Raw genomic sequence first — 22,991 nt, forward strand, 5'->3', positions numbered from 1 at the left:
AAAAAATCTTAGGAAGAACATGTACATATGTAATAATCTATTTATTAAATTAAATGTTCCATCTCATTAGTATACAAATACAACAAGAAACATAGTAATAAATATGTACACATTAGTATACAAATACAACAAGAAACAAAGTAATAAATATGTACAAATTAGTATAGAATTACAACAAGAAACATAGTAATAAATATGTACAAATATTTTGCAATGGACTGAACTGATAAGAGCTGTAGATTAGAACTGCCAGTATGAGAAATAGAGAAAAGAGAAATTAACTGCATTCTGTAAAAGAAGTGTGACAGGCTATCAGAATCTAATTATCTAGGCAAGCATAGAGATAACACACACAAAAAAATAAAGTGTACATTTTTTTTTTCTTTCATTCTTATGGTGATTTCATTGTCTCTGGGAATCCTCTGAATAAACATGTCTTCCTGTGTGTAGACAACAAAGTCACACCAGTCCAAACCAGAAATCAACATCTGGCCCTGGATCTGCCAAAAGTACGGATGAGATTTCCTTAATGTGTGTGTGCCCTCACTGATATTAATATATGGCAAGTCAACATAGCTTGCTACATTGGGGCATTTAATTTCAAAAAGAACAAACACTGTCTGCCCCTTTGGATCGTACACAATGCCATCAGGTGATGACCCCATCCAGGGTGTGTCAGGGTGGATAAGGAAGCCATAGGGATAGTAGGGAGCCAGTGCAGTGTTGAAAAAAACGGGCTAATATGGTCATACTTCCTGGTTCTAGTGAGAACTCGAGTTGCTGCATTTTGGACTAGCTGTAGTTTGTTTATTAAGCGTGCAGGGCAACCACCCAGTAGAGCATTACAATAATCTAGCCTTGAGGTCATGAGCGCATGAACTAATTGTACCGCATTTGTCAATGAGAGCATATGGCATAATTTAGATATATTTTTAAGATGGAAAAATGCAGTTTTACAGATACTAGACACGTGACTTTCAAATGAAAGATTGGTATCAAAGAGCACACCCAGGTTCCTAACCTACGACGAAGACTTAACAGAGCAGCCATCAAGTGTTAGACAGTATTCTAGGTTATTACGTGAGGAAGTTTTTTATCCAATAATTAAAATTTCTGTTGTTTTAGAATTTAGTAGTAGGAAATTACTAGTCATCCAGTTTTTTATATAAGCTATGCATTCCTTTAATTTTGTGAATTGGTAAGTTTCGTTAGGTTGTGAAGAAATATAGAGCTGAGTATCTTCAGCATAACAGTGAAAGCTAATTCCATGCTTCCTAATGATATCTCCTAATGGAAGCATGTACAGAGTGAACAGCAGCGGTCCTAGTACTGAGCCTTGTGGTACACCATGCTGATCTTGTGATCAATAAGACATCTCTTAATTTACTGCTACAAACTGTTAATGGTCAGATAAGTATGATTTAAACCATGCTAATGCAATTCCACTAATGCCAACATAATGTTCAAGTCTATTTAAAAGAATGTTGTGGTCAATGGTGTCAAATGCAGCACTAAGATCAAGTAACACTAATAGAGAGATACAACCACAATCGGATGATAAGAGCAAATCATTGTGACTCTAATGAGAGCTGTCTCAGTACTATGGTACGGTCTAAATCCTGACTGAAAATCCTCGCAGATATAATTTCTTTCTAAAAAGGAACACAGTTGTGAAGAAACTGCCTTTTCTAGTATCTTTGACAGAAAGGGTAGATTCGAGATCAGCCTGTAATTGACTAATTCTGTAGGATCAAGTTGCGTTTTTTAACAAGTGGCTTAATCATAGCCAGCTTAAAGGTTTTTGGTACGTGTCCTAAAGACAAATATGAATTAATGATAGTAAGAAGAGGATCTATGACCTCTGGGAGCATCTCTTTCAGTAGCTTAGTTGGTATAGGGTCTAACATACATGTTGTCAGTTTAGATGATGTAATGAGTTTAGCGAATTCTTCCTCTCCTATAGCAATAAATGAATATAATTTTTCCTTAGGGAGACTACAATGCACTGCCTGATGCGATACTGTAGTAGACAGTTGCATAGTTATAATTTTGTCCCTGATATTATCAATCTTATAAGTGAAGAATTTCATAGTCATTACTGCTGAGTTGCTTGGAAACGTCTGGGCTTGAATCTTTCTTTTTTGTTAGTTTAGCCACTGTTTCAAATAAATACCTAGGATTATGTTTATTTTCTTCTAATAGGTTTGAAAAATAAGCAGATCTAGCAGCTTTTAACCCCGAGGTCGACGGTATCGCCGGCGATACCAGCTCGCTTTTTTTTTATCAGTGTAAAAGAAACTCATGAATACTCTGTTGACTTTGATTTTCCATAGGAGTTCCATACATCAATCGATTCTGTTAAATGTGTATTATTTTTATGTATACTCACAATAAAAACATAGTGTTGTGCTTTTCGACAAATAAAGAAAAATAAACACGAAGCGAGTTCTGCCTTCTCTCTGTCCGTGTAGTCCATTCTGAAACGCGTCCGAAAATGAACCATAACTCAGTGAATACTTCTCACACATACAAGTGATATATGTCTTTATGAAGCTTGAAATCTCTTCTTTTAAATGAAGTAATTTATATAAAAAACAAATATTCTCATCTTGTGAAATCTGTATTAAAAGAGAGCGATTCCAGTCGACCTAATTAGAGCTAATTCAAATGTAATGTGACTCCGCCCACGGAGAGCGCACGCTATTCAAACGCAAATGGCTGAGGTAATCCGCGCAATCCTGTGAACGCCCCCATCAGCTCGAGAAAACCAAAACACAAGTTTATTCAGAACATTACTTGCTTACACCGTCTTGCAGCGCTGTGAGGAATAATGAGGAATACGAGGAATACGAGCTGAGGAATACTAGTAAGTTTTTCCTTCTCGGGTTTCTGTTTATTGACGAATGAACGGCATGCGCTCTGTTTTTTCTCCATTATGGACGCGAGCTCTAAAAAAAAAAACCACTAAAAGACTTTCAAACTTTCACAGAGACCTCAAAACAGAAAGTACAAATCCTTTCTTTAAAACGAATTTCGTTTTGTATCAATTGTATCTTAATTTTAATAATTTTTTCACTAACAACTTTCCTGGATTTAAAGTAAATAAGCCTATCGTCAACGAATGATGATGTTTTAGCAAACTGTATTGCTATACTGAGATGAGTAAAAATCTATATATAAAATAGCCTAATATTTTTGTCAAAAATAAAGTCATCAACTAAGATGTTAGCTGTTCCAATGTTGGCTATATTCAAAGTAATGAATACATAGCAATGAATACATCTGAGCAATGTTGCCTTTGGCTTGCTCAGTTGGGGATATTTGGGGATATTTAATTTTATTCTATCAATCAATAAATTCCACTAGAAACAAACTTTGTTGTATTATTTTATTTTAATACTGTGAAGCTGCTTTGATACAATCTGTATTGTAAAAAGCGCTATACAAATATACTTGATTTGATTTGATTTGATAGATAAAATGTAGGCCTATAATCTTTTTTTTTTTTACAAAGAAAGAGTACACTTGAAATATTGTTGAAATTGTAATTATTGTTGTAATTGTAACCTTTTTAATAAAATAGCACAACATATGTACAAGATAGATGTAAGCAAAATCTTAAATGGTCAATATAAGTCTTCTTCTAAATATCTTTTGTCCAAGCATTGTGGCTCAGCCAGTTTCACACCTGTGTGAATGGCTCATCATTATGCAGAGTGGGTGGTAATTCAGGTGAAAACCACTCCTCGTTCACGCCCCCTCGCATATTGGCTTTCCAAGCAAAACCTGTTTTACATCAATTTAAATCAATGTATGGTTTTATTTGAACGATAAAGCAAGACTATTTTCACATAATTTTGAAGAAAAAACTATAGGCGACGACATCCATTGGTCAAAAGTCTTATTGACACATATTTACTATGTGTTTTGTGGCCTTATTTCAGAAATTTTAGTTTTTAGTTTTTTCAATATCCACGCATAAACATTATTCTCTCAAAAATTAAAACATGTACATACACGTGGCTCACATATTATGGTAGCCCTGTTTGTGCTTTATAGAGTGAATTTACACCTTTGCCATTAATATGTTTATAAGCAACTGAAAAAAGCACAAATGTAAGAGCATGTCAGAACATCTCAAGGGCCCAGAAAACCGCTCAGACTCCAGAGGGTTAAGGCCTCTCTTTATGCAATCGAGCTCTCCTTCCATTAAATGCGAAATACCTCTAGGTTTAGTTTTTTTCCAGTTGCGCTCCATTTTTCTGGCTGCTCTCTTAAAGGTGCATTGCGCAAGTCTCTGAGTTTTTGCAGAACTATGCCCCCTCTGGCGACAAGCGAAACTGCAACCAGAGGTGTGCATGCTCATGGACCACACGCACAAGCACGCTTGTACGAGCACAAGCTGTTCTTAACCAAAGGAGCATCAGCCACACAAATCTTTTGTTTACAATCATAATGTCTTCAGAGGTAATAAAGTTATAAATCTGCAAGTCATTTTAAATATGTGAAAGGAAAGGCATTTGAGTAAATTACACACTTATGTGTGAGGGGAAAACGGGGGTAGTAGAAAACTTCGGTTTTTGTTTCCATCTATCTCCATGTTGAACTGTTTTATGTGTTTACTGTATCCATTTGCGGGGGTTTAGCCTGTTTTATTTATCTGCTAAGTAGCATAATTCCAATAGCAATACATCCTAATTACTCGAATAGCGAATCACTAAACTACATGTAGTGCTGATTTATTTAGTAGATATTTTGACAGGGACAATACACACTGACGAACATTTATGTGAAATGTGTCAATACTTTTCAACTGCTGTCCCTGGGCAAGGTCACAATAGTTCATACATTGACTAAAGTTTTGTCGCTCGAGTTTTCTTCGCTGATACGGAGAATGGCGGCGAATACACAAACCTGCCAGACATAGCCAAGTGAGCGTGAACGCGCATGACGTCACGCCCAGTCTCAAATTCCGCCCCGAATCCCTCTTATTTATTTTACTGTACAGGATTATAGAGGCAATCGCAGTGATCAGAGAAGGGCTCATTCAGCCCATTGGGCAATTGTTTAAGCATGTATGGGTTAGAAAAACGGGTATTTTTAACATGAAATGTTGCGCAATGCACCTTTAAGGGCCTGAGTGTGCTCGTTGTACCACGGCGTTGGACTATTTTCTTTAAAGGTTGTCTAAGCGATCCCGGGAGACGTTTCTTCTTGTTGACATTCGAATTATTGTCAAACAAATCGGAGGCTAGCTAGACCCTCCCTCCTCCTCATCCGCGCACTAACCCCCGAACCCCACCCCCACATCATTCTTGTCGGTTATTGGCTGGAACAGTTTGTTGTGTTTCGTGCTGCGGGTCGCTCTGTTTGTTGCTCAGTTTGTTTTTGTTGCAGTTTGTGGAGCCTGTGGTGTCTACAGAGACCGCGTTTTTTTACAGTGTGTTCAGGGGACAGGCAGCTAGCAGATAGTGAGGAGATGTTTGCGGTATGTGACAAAAAATGTTTTGGCCTAAAAAACGCGTGACATGACTTAGAGCACCTTTAATCTTCTTTAAGGGCAACGGAGCAACTGTGTCTAAAGTGCTGGAAAAGAGAGAGTTAAAAGTTTCTGTTGCAATATCGAGTTCTTCTAAGCTATCTGGGATGCTGAGATGGTGAAAATGATTAGGAAGATTATTAATAAAGCAATCTTTAGTGGCAGAAGAGATAGGTCTAACAATCTTTAGTGGCAGAAGAGATAGGTCTAACATATTTGTAACACGGAGTCGGCTTTGCAGCCTTGGCTAAATGTAATTTACACGAGACTAGATAATGATCTGAGATGTCATCGCTCTGCTGCAGAATTTCAACGGTGTAAAGCCTGATATATTGGTCCAATTGCCGGTCGCCAACACACAGGGAAGGTTATCATGTGTTCTTGTCCTCACCATGCAAAGTATTGGTTGGTTAAATTTGTAATACATTAATCATATGTATACTCGTTTATTTCATCTGACTCCATAAATGAAAGGTTTTAATAATATCTGTGCCTCACTAAAAGTGAGCGAATGTTTGACTATTCCTTTTAACCATTAAATTAACAACGTCAAAATCAGTTAGAATAATCACATTAGGATTTATTATGTCAGGTAAATGTATCATGCCAATTTCATAATCAATTCAAAGATAATAAGACATCAAATGCTCTGGAATAGAGAGACGATGTAAACCCAACTTTAAGAAATACATGAGGCTGAGAGATCTACAGAAAAGGCCCCGAACTCTCTGCTGCATCTCATTAAATAGTCAGACCTCTTTCACATGGAAACATGTGCTAACAAAAGAAATTTGCATGCAGTGGTCGCACCTTCATGGGGGTGGGTGACCATTTGCTAGAGACCACCTTCCTTTGTAAGTCAGTTATCCATAAACTCTTAAAACCTTATTACCTTTTATTTTATCTATCTGGATATGAGATATCTGTACCACTCACTTTGAGACATTTCAAATGACACCAAAAACATAACAGTCAATGATAAACATTCACATTAAACCATATTCTTGTGTGAGTTCTTAGTAGTTTGCGGAAGTGAGGTCGTATGGGGGAGGTCAAATGGTAATTAGCCCTTTGTCTCAGACCAGGGCCTCAACCAGTATTTTCAGTCTTACAACGGCATCAACATTTATTCTGTGTGATAATATTAGTCTAGGGTATGATTACGACAATGAATAGGTCCTGACACATGTTGTCTACCTCCAATAGAGTTCAGAATGTTTTTAAATTCCAATCCCAATGCATCTTTTTCAGTACTAACTCTGATAGAAAGTCAGCAAATTCTTTGATAAAATCTTTATGGTGCCCTGGTGGCTTGTATACAGTAGCCAGCACAAATCTCAAATGTGATTTGTCATTTACACTATATATTTTTACATTAAGCACCAACACTTCAAAAGAAGTATATTTAAAACTAGATTTCTTAGTGTTTTTGAAAATATTACTATAAATCACAGCGACACCTCCCCCTTTGCCTTTCAGACGAGGCTCATATTTATAACAGTAATATTGCGGGGTGGACTCATTTAGAGTAATGTAATCGTTTGGTTTTAGCCAGGTTTCTGTCAAACACAGCACATCTAGATTATAGTCAGTAATCATATCATTAACAATAAGCTCTTATGAAGTAAGGGATCGAATATTCAGCAACCCAAGCTTTATCGTTTGCTCATCTGTATTATAGCTGTTTTTTATTTGTTGAACAGCAAATAAATGTTTAACCTTAGATGGGTTGAAAGTTTTTTGGATTTCCAAATTCGGGGAACAGACACATTCTCTATATGAGGATAGCTAGGTGAAAGAGTCTCTATGTGATGGGATTTATCTGACCTTGGTGAACTTCTTTTCAACAGGTCAGGTCTGCCCCAATAACTTTTCCAATTGTCTATGAATTCTATATTATTTTGCAAACACCACTTCGACAGCCAGCCACTGATTGAACACAATCTACTGACTATCTCATCACTCCTGCGAACAGGAAGGGGGCCAGAGCAAATTACAGTGCCTGACATCGTACTTGCAATATTTTTACTTGTTTAATATTCATTTTGGTGATCTCCGACTGGCGGAGTCGAACATCAGAGAATGTAGGCCTATTAATGTGCTGAGTGACGCTATCAAGTACGCTGCCGTTCCACTTGTAGAATGACTGGACTTGCGTCCTCCCGTCCTCGAGAGTTCGTTCTGAGTCCAAACTCGGAAGTGGTCTTTCTTCAGAATTAGAAGATGTGATTTCAGAGTGAAAGCCTGAGTGAAACTCTTCCCGCATTGAGGTCTCTCTCTGGTGTGGATGCTGTCGTATTGGCAAGAGGCCCAGAAGTGAATTTTTCTGATAAATCCCTTGAATTGAGATCTCTCCTAAATATTTTACATGTCCTGATTCGAAAAGGACCCTGAATTAACGTCTAGCATCTTTAACCTGCAGGTAAGGGCAATTTATAATTGTAACAGGTTATGGGAATGTTTTAGAATGATTTATAAGGTTACAGCGGGATAAAAATACAACAATCCTCATATGATTCCTAAGTTTGTGTTTACTTAAGAAACTGTTCCCACACTGACCACATGTGTATGGTCTCTCTCCAGTGGACCATCGTGTGTCTCTTTCCTTTATCAATGAAGCTCTTCCCGAATTGATCACATGTGTAAGGTTTCTCTCTGGTTCTCCCATCAGGTCTAAAAGAAACATGAAATCATGTGACATTTTCAAATGAGAGAAAAAATGTGAAATAAAAAGTGAAGCCACAAGTCAAGATCACTGATGAGTTCAATAGTCATTTTAAATCAGTTGAATCTGGTTTGAGGATGGTTCCAAACATGACAGAATGTTTCAGGAACATCATGCTAACCTTTAAATAACATTCTATTAACATTCAGGAAACTGGTATGTTCTTGGAATGTTACAAATTAACGTTCCTAGAATGTTGAATTTTAAATCGAAATTAAGTTGAAAGAACGTTTGAGGAACATTTTACCTTTTAAAACACATTCCTCTAACATCAAAAAAAAAACTGGACATTTTTTACGTTCCCAGAACCAACATTTGGTTTTGAATATTTGGAGAATATTTTTGGTTCTGAATATATGGAGAACGTTCTTATAAAAAACGTCTTGTTAGCTGGGGAACTACTTACTGTGACTGTGGTGATGTGGTTTCTTCACTGTGTGGATCTTCATATGTAGCTTCAGGTTACTTTTAATAGTGAAACTCTTCCCACACTGATCACACGTGTACGGCTTCTCTCCAGTGTGGATCCTCTCATGTATTTTCCGACTTGAAGACTGAATGAATCTCTTGTCACAGTGTGAACACTTGTAAGGTTTCTCTCCAGTGTGGATGCTCTCATGTATTTTCAGAGATGATGACAAACTGAATCTCTTGTCACAGTGTGAACAGCTGTAAGGTTTCTCTCCAGTGTGGATCCTCTCATGTAATTTCAGATATCCTGATTGACTGAATCTCTTGTCACAGTGTGAACACTTGTAAGGTTTTTCTCCAGTGTGAATTCTCTGGTGCTGTTTTAAACTGTCTGCTGTAGTAAAAGTCTTCTCACACTCAAAGCACATGTACTCTCTCACACCAGTGTGGATTTTCTGATGTGTTTGTAAATTACTCCGCAATGAAAAACTCTTTCCACACACAGAACATGAATGCGGCTTCTCCTTCGTATGAACGGTCAGGTGTCTCTTCAGTGCCAATGCCCTAAGAAATGTTTTGCCACATTGATCACATGTGAACGGCTTCACTCCAGTGTGGATCATCATGTGACTATTAAGGCTTGATGATTTTATGAAGCTTTTTCCACACTGATCACATGTGAACGGCTTCTCTCCGGTGTGGATCATCATGTGAACATCAAGGTTTGATGATTGTATGAAGCTTTTTCCACACAGATCACATATGAACAGTCTCTCTCCGGTGTGGATCCTCATGTGACGCTTAAGATATTGTTTGTCTGAGAATCTCTTATCACACTGATTACAAATAAATGGTTTCTCGCCTGTATGAACTCCCTTGTGAATCTCAAGACTTTGTTTGGTTGTGTAACTCTTTCCACACTGAGTGCAGGTGAAAGATTTCTTGGCTCCTCTTTTCTTTAAAAATGTCTGTTTAGTCTTTGAGCGAATCAAAGGTTTTTCTCCAGGTTTGACATGAAGTCCCTCCTCCACTTCACTCAGTTCTTCACTCTCCTCCTTCACTTCACTCAGTTCTTCTCTCTCCTCCACTTCTTTCAGTTTTTCACTCTCCTCCTTCACTTCACTCAGTTCTTCACTCTCCTCCTTCACTTCACTCAGTCCTTCACTCTCCTCCTTCACTTCACTCAGTTCTTCACTCTCCTCCTTCACTTCCATCAGGTCTGAAATCAAAGAGAAAAAGTTATTTCATTTTCAGTACAACAGAAATAATTCAAAGAGAGGAATATGAAGTGAAAGGACATAAAAGAGCTGATATTTTTGTTAGATATTAGTTTTATGTTAGAATAATCAATAAAGTTTTGTTTGTATTTTAAAGAGAAGTGTTACTTGTGTTATGTGCTTACGAATATAATGTCTTACTGTGCGTTCACACCGGACGCGAAAATCACATCAAATTTGCGCCTGGCGCGTCTAGTTATACGCTTTGACCACTTTGTGTCCATTCGCGCATCAAGAGCGAAATTGACGCGAGTAAAAACAAAAGTTTGAAACGACAGTTTCAAAAGTTTCGAAACCCGTTGACGGCCATCTTTTTACAAGATGTCTGATGTTGATCGATAATTTATCGAGAGAGTCACCGCTCTGTATTTGCTCTGTATTTAAGCAATTTTGAGCGTGGCATGGTTGTTGGTGCCAGACGGGCCGGTCTGAATATTTCACAATCTGCTCAGTTACTGGGATTTTCACACACAACCATTTTTTAGGGTTTACAAAGAATGGTGTGAAAAGGGAAAAACATCCAGTATACGGCAGTCCTGTGGGCGAAAATGCCTTGTTGATGCTAGAGGTCAGAGGAGAATGGGCCGACTGATTCAAGCTGATAGAAGAGCAACTTTGACTGAAATAACCACTCGTTACAACCGAGGTATGCAGCAAAGCATTTGTGAAGCCACAACACGCACAACTTTGAGGCGGATGGGCTATAACAGCAGAAGACCCCACCGGGTACCACTCATCTCCACTACAAATAGGAAAAAGAGGCTACAATTTGCACGAGCTCACCAATATTGGACAGTTGAAGACTGGAAAAATGTTGCCTGGTCTGATGAGTCTTGATTTTTGTTGAGACATTCAGATGGTAGAGTCAGAATTAGGCGTAAACAGAATGAGAACATGGATCCATCATGCCTTGTTACCACTGTGCAGGCTGGTGGTGGTGGTGTAATGGTGTGGGGGATGTTTTCTTGGCACACTTTAGGCCCCTTAGTGCCAATTGGGCATCGTTTAAATGCCACGGCCTACCTGAGCATTGTTTCTGACCATGTCCATCCCTTTATGACCACCATGTACCCATCCTCTGATGGCTACTTCCAGCAGGATAATGCACCATGTCACAAAGCTCAAATCATTTCAAATTGGTTTCTTGAACATGACAATGAGTTCACTGTACTAAAATGGCCCCTACAGTCACCAGATCTCAACCCAATAGAGCATCTTTGGGATGTGGTGGAATGGGAGCTTCGTGCCCTGGATGTGCATCCCACAAATCTCCATCAACTGCAAGATGCTATCCTATCAATATGGGCCAACATTTCTAAAGAATGCTTTCAGCACCTTGTTGAATCAATGCCACGTAGAATTAAAGCAGTTCTGAAGGCGAAAGGGGGTCAAACACAGTATTAGTATGGTTTTCCTAATAATCCTTTAGGTGAGTGTGTATATATATATATATATATATATATATATATATATATATATATATATATATATATATACAGTGAGGAAAATAAGTATTTGAACACCCTGCTATTTTGCAAGTTCTCCCACTTAGAAATCATGGAGGGGTCTGAAATTGTCATCAATTGTGCATGTCCACTGTGAGAGACATAATCTAAAAAAAAAATCTAGAAATCACAATGTATGATTTTTTAACTATTTATTTGTATGATACAGCTGCAAATAAGTATTTGAACACCTGAGAAAATCAATGTTAATATTTGGTACAGTAGCCTTTGTTTGCCTTTGCAATTACAGAGGTCAAACGTTTCCTGTAGTTTTTCACCAGGTTTGCACACACTGCAGGAGGGATTTTGGCCCACTCCTCCACACAGATCTTCTCTAGATCAGTCAGGTTTCTGGGCTGTCGCTGAGAAACACGGAGTTTGAGCTCCCTCCAAAGATTCTCTATTGGGTTAAGGTCTGGAGACTGGCTAGGCCACGCCAGAACCTTGATATGCTTCTTACGGAGCCACTCCTTGGTTATCCTGGCTGTGTGCTTCGGGTCATTGTCATGTTGGAAGACCCAGCCTCGAACCATCTTCAAAGCTCTAACTGAGGGAAGGAGGTTGTTCCCCAAAATCTCACAATACATGGCCCCGGTCATCCTCTCCTTAATACAGTGCAGTCGCCCTGTCCCATGTGCAGAAAAACACCCCCAAAGCATGATGCTACCACCCCCATGCTTCACAGTAGGGATGGTGTTCTTGGGATGGTACTCATCATTCTTCTTCCTCCAAACACGTTTAGTGGAATTATGACCAAAAAGTTCTATTTTGGTTGCATCTGACCACATGACTTTCTCCCATGACTCCTCTGGATCATTCAAATGGTCATTGGCAAACTTAAGACGGGCCTTGACATGTGCTGGTTTAAGCAGGGGAACCTTCCGTGCCATGCATGATTTCAAACCATGACGTCTTAGTGTATTACCAACAGTAACCTTGGAAACGGTGGTCCCAGCTCTTTTCAGGTCATTGACCAGCTCCTCACGTGTAGTTCTGGGCTGATTTCTCACCTTTCTTAGGATCATTGAGACCCCACGAGGTGAGATCTTGCATGGAGCCCCAGTCCGAGGGAGATTGACAGTCATGTTTAGCTTCTTCCATTTTCTAATGATTGCTCCAACAGTGGACCTTTTTTCACCAAGCTGCTTGGCAATTTCCCCGTAGCCCTTTCCAGCCTTGTGGAGGTGTACAATTTTGTCTCTAGTGTCTTTGGACAGCTCTTTGGTCTTGGCCATGTTAGTAGTTGGATTCTTACTGATTGTATGGGGTGGACAGGTGTCTTTATGCAGCTAACGACCTCAAACAGGTGCATCTAATTTAGGATAATAAATGGAGTGGAGGTGGACATTTTAAAGGCAGACTAACAGGTCTTTGAGGGTCAGAATTCTAGCTGATAGACAGGTGTTCAAATACTTATTTGCAGCTGTATCATACAAATAAATAGTTAAAAAATCATATATTGTGATATCTGGATTTTTTTTTTTTTTTAGATTATGTCTCTCACAGTGGACATGCACCTACGATGATAATTTCAGACCCCTCCATGATTTCCAAGTGGGAGAACTTGCAAAATAGCAGGGTGTTCAAATACTTATTTTCCTCACTGTATATATATCATAACATCAGTAACTTGATTGCCCTACCTAGAACGGTTTTCCTCAACATTTGTAATGTCTGCACAAAGGGCAGCTGTGCTAAGATTCACCTTTGGAGAAAACGGTTGATTTTATATGCGAAAAAAGTATCATTAATATGTCATATGAAATAGCTATGCATGAATACACTCTCGACGTGTATATAGTGAACATATCTACATTTTCATTCAAACAATAAATAAAGCATTAATTAAATAATTATATTTTATTTAATGACAACAATGAGAAATATTAATAAATTAGTAAAAGAATGAATCAAAGTCACCATCACACAAACAAATGCATATACAAGTCAACACATGAAACAAAGCTCTATTGTACAAACTAAAATCATGTATGGACAGGTGGAGTGATGGAGGGTCTTGTAAGGGCAGGTGGAGTGATGGAGGGTCTCATAAGAGCAGGTGGAGTGATGGAGGGTCTCATAAGGGCAGGTGGAATGATGGGTCTCATAAGGGCAGGTGGAGTGATGGAGGGTCTCATAAGGGCAGGTGGAATGATGGAGGGTCTCGTAAGGGCAGGTGGAGTGATGGAGGGTCTCATAAGGGCAGGTGGAGTGATGGAGGGTCTTGTAAGGGCAGGTGGAGTGATGGAGGGTCACAAAAAGACAGGTGGAGTGATGGAGGGTCTCGTAAGGGCAGGTGGAGTGATGGAGGGTCTCGTAAGGGCAGGTGGAGTGATGGAGGGTCTAAGGGCAGGTGGAATGATGGAGGGTCTCGTCCATGGCACTATCTCCAGGATTCAGCTCTGGGCTTTTCATCCTCAGTGCTCACACCAGCCTGCTGACATTTCAGATCCTACAAAAATGTACAAACATAACACAAAAGCAGTCATTTTAACAGCACAATGTCATTTGATTTCAGTATTATTTAGAAGACAAAAACGCTTTTTTCCACAAATGCTGCCATCATCTTTCCTTGCAGGTCCTGCTCCACCACAAAAGCTGTGCAGCAAATGCACAGAAATCAAGAATCAGAAAAGCCTCCAGCCGCTCGTTTTTTTTACGGAAAGACTCGGTACAGCCTATCTTCCTTAAATATAATAAAACTAAAGACTTTTTGGAGATATGAAGGATGCAATACTACTCTATAGGTACTCAAGATTAACAGGAGATTGACTGAAACTGAGTGTTTCACCCCCCCTTTAAATACAGTTACACGAGTAGTTATACGACCAAGTATGGTGACACAAAATAAAACGTGGCGCTTTTCTAAGCGGGTAAAGCGGGTTTTTTAAATAGGTAAAACGTTGATGTGTTTGGTCACTTCTAAATTCATTGCTGTAAGATACCATTGAATATACTGGGCTAAGCTAAGTGCTATCAAAGTGTTGCCGTGCGCCAGAGCGATTGAGTGCACGCACTGAGATGAGAGAGGTATGTATCAACTCGTCTTAAGTTAATGGAATAACAGTTTAATATGAAAAAACGGTGGAGTATCCCTTTAACATATTAAGTAATTAAAGTTATACTTCAGACATATACATAGATAAACATTCAAATTAACAGTAGCTAAAATGTATGCAAATTATTGGTTGCATAGATTGCAATGGATTTGTGTCTGCATTTACAAAAACAATGATCATTAGTAAGGGGATTAATGTTTTGTGCATGTAACATGTTGAAATATTGTTTGTACTATTGCCTTTACACACCTCTAGGTTCAGCAGCAGGGGCTGAGGGACCAGGGACTGGGGAGACAGGAGGAGAAGTAGAGGGGGTTCTTTGACCACCCTCTCTCTTATATGGCTCTGTCAAGACAATATTAAATGTTAATACGACACATTAGTAACTCAGAGATTACATTTCTTCATCTGTAAACATGACAGCATATATGCCTTGTAATGTGTCTTTATTGGAAACACACCTGTCACTGTCTCCCCTGATTGTTCTTCGGGATGTCCCTGGTCCTCGAGGTGGATCTGAGAAAACTTCCACCTCTTGCTGCTGACCCACTACTCCTCTCCATCTCCTTCCTCTTCTCCTTCAGGTACATGTCCCCGAGGCTTTTCCACTTTTTACGGCAGACATCCTCTGAATAAACACATTATCTTGTTAGTGAAAAATAGTTGTAAACTAGCAGCATGGCAGCTTGCTAGCTGTTAGTAGGTCAATAACGTGACTCAAAAGTGAAATTTGTCTATCTTACAACTTACCAGGTTGTTCAATCTCCTCACTAATCTTCTTCCAAGCGAGGTCCTTTATGTTCCTGTCTCAAGTATGAACTTGAGTCATATAATTCCAGGTGACCACTCACAGCTAAAAATTGGTTTCTCCTCCATTTTGATGAGTGACTTCAAGCGGGAGTTTGTTATGCTATGTCACTTTATGGCACGTGAAGCAAGCAGGCTCCAGATTGATTAACGTGGCACGAATTGACACAAAAGTTCAGATAACTCGGCAGGCAGACACGAATTCGCGTCAAACGCGTAAATGCACAAAAAGCACTACATAAAATCATTCGCGCTTAACGCGCCAGACGCTCAACTCGATGAGGCGTATTCACGCCTTCCGCGTAGAGTCCTGCACGGGTTTGGGTACCCGCGGGTACCCGACGGGTGACCCGCAAATTTTGCTCAAACGGGTGAAAAATATCCAACTGTGTCGGATACGGGTGCGGGTCGGGTCGGACACGGGGGAAACACGGGTCTAAAGGGTTTAAAACACTCACATGCAAACGTAAAACGTATAAAAAATATATGCATATTTTTAGGAACACATCTACAAAAATATTCCTGTATTTCAAGTTGATAAAATAATTTGAAATACACATCAGTTTATTTGTGCCCACGCGCCACGCCCCCCCAGGATCTATAACGTTACCTAGGCTACTTTCAGTTAAAAAAAAAAATCCTCATAACCGCGCGCGCGATCTGCTTGCAGTCGTCGAGATGGATGCTGAGGAGTTGAAGAAAAGAATAGCTAGTGGAGATTGTAAAGTTGTCGACATCAAAAGTCAAGTCCAGTGTGTGGGAGAAATTAGGAGTTATCTGAAGAAAACAATATTGTGAAAGGCTTTGCTGCATGCAGTTTCGTTTTGGATAGCCGTGGAACTTCATCGCCGAGGAAGCACGCAGATAACTGTGGTAAGTTAACAAAGCAAGCAGTTCTATCGAACAGTATTTTTCATATTTAACACTGTTAAGTATGTGTGGTGTGCAGGGCGTGTTTGAACGCAAAATTGTCAGATGTAGGCTAAACGATATTGCGTGCCAGATAGTGTTGTAGCCGCGTCTGTTGTAGGCTGCTCAGTTTTCTTCTTGTAAGTTACCGGCCTTTTGACAGCTTCGGCTGAAGTTGTCCTTGTGTTAATTCTTGTCGTTATAACTTCTGTATGACCTGGCAATAAACATTTTTGTAATTGTGTCTATAATGTGATTGGCTAAACTGATTTTATTTCGGGTTCGGGTCGGATGTCGGTTCTATTTTAAGCGGGTCGGGTGCAGATTTTAATTAGTGCTGTTGACGGATAACGGGTCGGATGCGGTTTGAAACACTGCGGGTACGGGCGGGTGCGGGTTTACAAAATCAGACCCGTGCAGGACTCTGCTTCCGCGCCGCGCTCTACGCCTCAAGCCCAATTTATACTTCTGCGTCGAACTTACCCCGTAGCTACGTCGTAGGCTGTGTTTAGCGTGCGTACCTTTCGGCGTACCCTGATGCGAACCTCTCCAAAAAAATGCCAATTTTACGCGGACGCAAGCGCTGTGATTGGTCTGCTAGAACTCCTCCCTCAGGTTTCACATGGTCCCTCTGCATGAGTAATTGCGCGTCAACGCGGACAACAACGCAGAAGTATAAATTAAAACCAACACGTTGCATACAACGTCGAACTTACTCCGCAGCTACGTCGTAGGCAGTGTTTAGCGCGCGTACCCTTCGGTTCCAACACGTTGCATACAGCGTAGAGGCTCCGGCGTAGGTCCGACGCAGAAGTATAAATTGGGCTTCATTCGCGCCGCAGGAATTTTTACGCGTGTAACGCGTCGTTTCATTGACTTAACATTGAAATCACTCGCGCCTGACGCGCTGTTCTTGTCCGGTGTGAACGCACCATTAAACTGCTGATCTAAGTTACCTTGCTAATAAATAGTCTTTTCACTAGTTTGGATATTTATAGTCGCTGCAGAGCTGATACTGAACGCTGGACGAGTCATTTGCTCAGCCGTAATAAGCGATTCATTTAACATTCTCTATGAATGAATTAATAATTCCCTTTGAGCTAAATTGACCTGTCAGACCCTTACAATGTAATAACTAAAGTACTTTCCATGAGATACATTAATCTTCTAATAATTATTATATTATATACTAGACATTATAGTGTGGCTCATATACCGCAACATAAAAGAGGCAAACAACCAAATGCTTTAACAAAAAACAATTTATTAACAAATCAAGCAAAACCAATATTAAACAATCAAAGGAAACCGACGTCTAGGGGAAAAAACACGCGCGTGTGGTTACTAAATAAACAATATCTAGCACTTAAAATAAATATGGAAAAACAAAGATACAAAAGAAATAATGTGAGAGAAGTGAGAGGTGAGAGAGCCTCTTACTCCAAGTCACAGGTCTTTATACCTATGGTGAGTTAATTAGGGATGGAATACACCTGTTGCCCAACTAACATCTGCACTGTGTAGCAGAGCCAGTAGGGGTAAACAGGCAGGCGTAACACCTCCCCCGCAAAATGTATTCCTCTAAGGAATGCACAAAAAACAAAAAATAAAACAGCAGCAACAAATTCTCCACGATTGATCCCACTCCACTTGGTTCCTAGTTCCTGCTTCCTGGGCCCTCCCTGTCAGAACACACTGCAGAAGTAGAGTCCAGACTTCTTCTGGCCACTTTAGAGAAGAAGCAACTCTTTCAAAATGGGCAAAGTACTTGTCTACATCACGTTCACAAAATGGGGGCACCATCTTAATGTTTCGACCAACATCAAATGAAGAATGCACAACCTGAACGGATTTTGAAACTTCAGCTTTTTTTACTTCCAGTTCAAGTTCTAACTTCCTCATCTCATACTGCCTATGTTCACGTTCACTCTCACGTGCATACTCTAACTTTCTCAGCTCAAATTGTGTACGCTCACGCTCCTGTTCAAACTCTAATTTTTTTAACTGAAAACGTTTTTCCCATTCCCTATCTTCTAATGCTTGAGTACCTTCAAACGATAGTCTCTCACTTTCAAACTGGGTTTGTTTCTCTATGGACATTAAATCTCTCTCAACCAGTGGATATGCTGCCTTACCAGGACCAGCTTCATCTCCTACAACCAGAATTCCCTTGGCTATCAACTGGCTTTTAACAGCTCTTAACAAATCCTCCTTGCGCTTCTTATCAGTTCCAGTCAAAATGATTGCATAACTCTCTGCGATTTCTAAAAGTTGTTCTTTGGTGCACCTATCTAGAAACTTCTCAGAAAGTTCTACACTCAATCCCTGAATGGAAGTCATTTTGAACTTAACATACAATTCACACAATGGAGATTAGTTAATTGACCACAACAAATCCAAAATAAATTTAATAAAACCTCAAAAAACAAAAGTGCCAGAAAAAAACCTAAGCCCAAATGATTATACCATAATACTCATTGGCATACCATTTCGCACAGCCTAGCTCAATCCATTATAACACTAGAAATTCAAAAAGATCAAATGAATTAATATATCCAAGACAAAAAAATCCTGCTTTTATTATTCAAATTAATCAAACAGACCTTAAAGTCACATCAACAATTTCAGTGTTAAATCAATGCTCAATTACAATAGGAAAACCCTGCATAACCAATGCAGTGTTAATTTACTCACAGTAAATAACAATCGGTCATACTCGGGCTACAACAGCTGTGACAAACTTATTTACTCATCATCTATCAACTCTATTGTCCCCAACGCAAGATCTTCGTGTAAACGAATCAAATTTGATATTTTAACCGTTCTACACAAACATCAACTTCCTACGTAAATTGGCAAAACCTAGCACATAACCACACGCGAAAACATGCTCTCTTTATAATCAAACTAAACACCAGGGAGAAATATAAAGTACTCACCAGGATTTCCATTGGCTTTTCATCTCCGATATGCCTGCCTGTTGAAACTAACTATCCTAACTAGTCTTCAAAGGACTGCCGGGCTCGAGGCGACTTGAAACGCTGAACCTCGTAACAACCGTTCTCCAAATGAGTTCAGCTGCGCGAGAAGCGTACCCCCACCCAGGATTTCCTTCCAAAACTCCAAATAAAATACAAAACAAAATCAACAAAACAACAAACAGCGTTCCGATGGAAGGACCACTCACGAGCAGCCCAGCTGAAACACTCTAACTAACCGGAGTGAAAGCCGATCCTTACAAGAAATCCTGAAGAGACAATAAAATACTCCCTCAAAACAAACGCTCAAAAATTCGGACGAGGCCCCATTTTTATGTTACGGCTGGCTCATATACCGCAACATAAAAGAGGCAAACAACCAAATGCTTTAACAAAAAACAATTTATTAACAAATCAAGCAAAACCAATATTAAACAATCAAAGGAAACCGACGTCTAGGGGAAAAAACACGCGCGTGTGGTTACTAAATAAACAATATCTAGCACTTAAAATAAATATGGAAAAACAAAGATACAAAAGAAATAATGTGAGAGAAGTGAGAGGTGAGAGAGCCTCTTACTCCAAGTCACAGGTCTTTATACCTATGGTGAGTTAATTAGGGATGGAATACACCTGTTGCCCAACTAACATCTGCACTGTGTAGCAGAGCCAGTAGGGGTAAACAGGCAGGCGTAACAATAGACACAAATCCCATGTTTCTGTAGCAAAGAACTATTGAATATATTTGATCAATGAAACAATTATCTAATGTAATGTTAGCATTAAAAATTCTACAATAGTTTCATAATGTTGATATCAATGTTTGGGTTGATATTCAATTTATTTTACATACAACTTTTTAATTATTACAGTCCAGTCACACTAGACTTTTAATTCCAATGACTCCCATTCATTCGCATGTGAACATGGGGAACCAGAAACACAAGTTTCGCTGCGTTCCAGTTCAGGTTGGAACGCCAATTCATTATTGGTCATTTATATCATAATCTAAATAGACATTTGATTACTCTATTTAACTCTTTACATTATATTTTACTGGTTCATTTGGATTCCAGTGTCACTTAGAGTTTCACCCCGGCCAATAATGCTGATCTCACGGTCACAAACTCATAAGTCTGATTATTAGTCGGAGGTTATGACTAATATCATTTATGATTAATTAATGATTAATTAATACAACTTATACAAATAATCAGATATTGCTTAAGTCACACTTACAACCCTGTCAGCCATTCTAGAAATGTAATTTTCTTGATACAGTTTACTTTTTATTGCTTAAAATATAATAAAAAAAAGGCTAAACTATATTGAGAAATGTCCAACATTTATGTAACATGGTTGCAAAAACTTGCGAACCAAATATAAACCAGAGCTAAAATTTGATGTTGACAATCAATATTAAAGTTTCTCAAACCTACCTCTACTGAACATTTATTGAAATGTTTCCTGTACCCATTTCATAGTTTAGGCTTACTGTTTATCTAAATGTGCTTGAATGTTTCTAACATGAATGTTCTTCAGCATCATGAATGAATGAAGAATAAACACCAACCTCTTTGTTCTTCAGGATCTTCAGTGTGTTTCATTCTGCAGGGTTCTGGATCACTCATGTTCTCACTGTCCTCTTTAATAAACTCAGTCTTTGCAGATTTCAGCTCTTCCTGATGCTCTGATGCTCGTCTTCACTTGTAGCTGATGGGAATATACAGCTGAGTGTTTGCTGTTAGAAACACATTATTTGAGTTAGGATACATGATAAAAGCCTGTAAAACTGCTCTATTGAAAAAACACCATTGACACTCAGGTAAATAACTACCCTACTAAACCATAAAATGTCCACATGAATCTAAATATAGTTAAACATTCTAATAACTACATTAATTGCAATAATGTAATTAGATAATTAACATGTCACAGTTTTCTATGTGCAGAAACTGACAATGATCAATTATCATAAAACCTTTATTAAAATAAAGAGCACCACAAAACAATAACGTTTACCATGTCAAACTGTTTATATATATATATATATATATATATATATATATATAAATTAGGGCTGTCAAACGATTAATCGCAATTAATCGCATCCAAAATAAAAGTTTGTTTTTACATAATACATGTGTGTGTACGGTGTATAATTATTTTCTATATATAAATACACACACATGCATGTACATATTTAAGAAATATTTGCATGTATATACTGTGTATATATATATTTATATTATATATAAATATTTTATATATATAAATAACACATTTTCTTAAATATGTAGGCCTATATGCATGTGTGTGTATTTATAGAAAATAATTATACTCCATACACAGACATAAATTAAACACAAACTTTTATTTTGGATGCGATTAATCGCGATTAATCGTTTGACAGCCCTAATAAAAATAATTTAATTTTTACATGTATAGGTTTAAATTGTCTCACGTGGCTACCTATAGGCTCAATATAAAGTATTTAGCGCTATCTTTTCCAGTCTATTTTAACACTGCAAAGTAAAGAAACACCTAATTTAATCCAAAGATGTTAAAGGTGATGATACACAGGGCAACTTTTTGAGCAATCTTGCTGGGCAATGTTGCCGTCAACCGACAACCAGATGAGACACGGGGTCCATGACTGATCTAAATTATCCAGACAGAAATTTACTGCCAATTTTCAATGGGAAAATGCCCAAGCAACAATCGATCGGCGAGATTGCCCAGCAACATTGCTCAAAAAGTTGCCCTGTGTACCGTCACCTTAAGAGTAGAAATAAAACGGCAGCAGCAACACTTGATATCGAGTCCCATTCCCCTCACAGATCTCAAACTATTACTCGACATTCAGTGACAGTTCTCACTCCAAACATCGAGACAATCACACAAACGAACACAAAATCACTCAGGTCTGAATGAACTCAACATATTCTCCTCATGCTCGCTGCTGCTGCACTAACGTTAAATGTTTTTTTCAGAAGACGCCAGAAAAGACGCACAAGTATCGCTGTGATCGATGAAAACAATACAGAAATGAGTCTGTCGCTTAATCAAACTGTGTAAAGTGTGTGTGATGGTTGTGTAAATATGAGAAATACCGTGAAGCTCTCCTCACCTCAGAAGACTCGACGCTCTGTGTGTGTGTGTGTGTGTGTGTGTGTGTGTGTGTGTCTTCTTCTTCTTCTTTACTGTTTATTGGCGGTTGGCAGCCTAGCTTATTGGTGCATTACCGCCACCAACTGGAATGGAATACGGATCAAGTTATTTGCTTGTATACAAAATATACGGGTGTTTCTGCAACTACGGGGACTTTTAAGTCCCTGGAGTGAAATTTTAGATTTATGTTAAAATATGTCATTTGATATTTCATAAATATAAACGTAGTGTCGATACACACCTTGACATAAAAAAATAATGAATAAATAATATGATTTAATGTAAAATTATGAAGCATTTATAGGTCCAAACACCATTTTTGCTCATGTCCCACACCCGTGGTTTCAATGTTGAGATACTTAAAATTAGCTCATTCTTTTACAATATGACATTATTTCAAATGGAATTGTTTAATATACAGATTCATTTACAGCATCTTAAAATTCTTTGTATTATTTACTGATCATTTTTATGATTTTTTTTAACTAAATGTACCTGTCCCACACTTTTGAGTCCTTACCGCAACAATGAAAAAAAGCTTTTATTATGAAATTTTATCGAACACAAACAAGTCTAGTTTCTATGGAAACAGAAATTTTCACTTGAGCAC

The 22,991-nt window shown here is 38.6% G+C and overlaps 1 protein-coding gene across 3 annotated transcripts; it reads right to left on the reverse strand.

Moving 5' to 3' along the window:
- Positions 1 to 29: 29 nt before the first annotated feature.
- LOC308685257 (uncharacterized protein) lies at positions 30 to 22,415 on the reverse strand. Of its 3 annotated transcripts, none has more exons than XM_081356924.1 (4): positions 22,341 to 22,415; positions 20,784 to 20,951; positions 8,671 to 9,894; positions 30 to 8,212 (listed from the first exon to the last, which is right to left on the reverse strand). In XM_081356924.1, exons 2-4 carry the CDS (start codon positions 20,839 to 20,841, stop codon positions 7,989 to 7,991), a joined length of 1,506 nt encoding a protein of 501 aa, XP_081213050.1. In that variant the 5' UTR covers positions 20,842 to 20,951; positions 22,341 to 22,415; the 3' UTR covers positions 30 to 7,988. The 3 variants fall into 3 exon arrangements, with proteins under 3 accessions (XP_081213050.1, XP_081213051.1, XP_081213052.1); XM_081356925.1 differs by having other exon boundaries at positions 22,324 to 22,386; XM_081356926.1 differs by lacking the exons at positions 20,784 to 20,951; positions 22,341 to 22,415 and adding an exon at positions 10,736 to 10,855.
- Between the last annotated feature and the right edge of the window lie 576 nt (positions 22,416 to 22,991).

Source organism: Scardinius erythrophthalmus (assembly GCF_964197995.2).
Source record: "Scardinius erythrophthalmus genome assembly, chromosome: 1".
Classification (NCBI taxonomy): domain Eukaryota; kingdom Metazoa; phylum Chordata; class Actinopteri; order Cypriniformes; family Leuciscidae; genus Scardinius; species Scardinius erythrophthalmus.

Bases quoted from the DNA above. Each gene is read 5' to 3' on its own strand.
- LOC308685257 (XM_081356924.1), bottom strand. From the start codon at position 20,841: ATGAGTGATCCAGAACCCTGCAGAATGAAACACACTGAAGATCCTGAA. The intron at 9,895-20,783 runs GTTGGTGTTTAT...CTTTGATTTCAG, and splicing joins AGATCCTGAAGAACAAAGAG to ACCTGATGGAAGTGAAGGAG. The intron at 8,213-8,670 runs GTAAGTAGTTCC...TGTTTCTTTTAG, and splicing joins ACCACATCACCACAGTCACA to ACCTGATGGGAGAACCAGAG.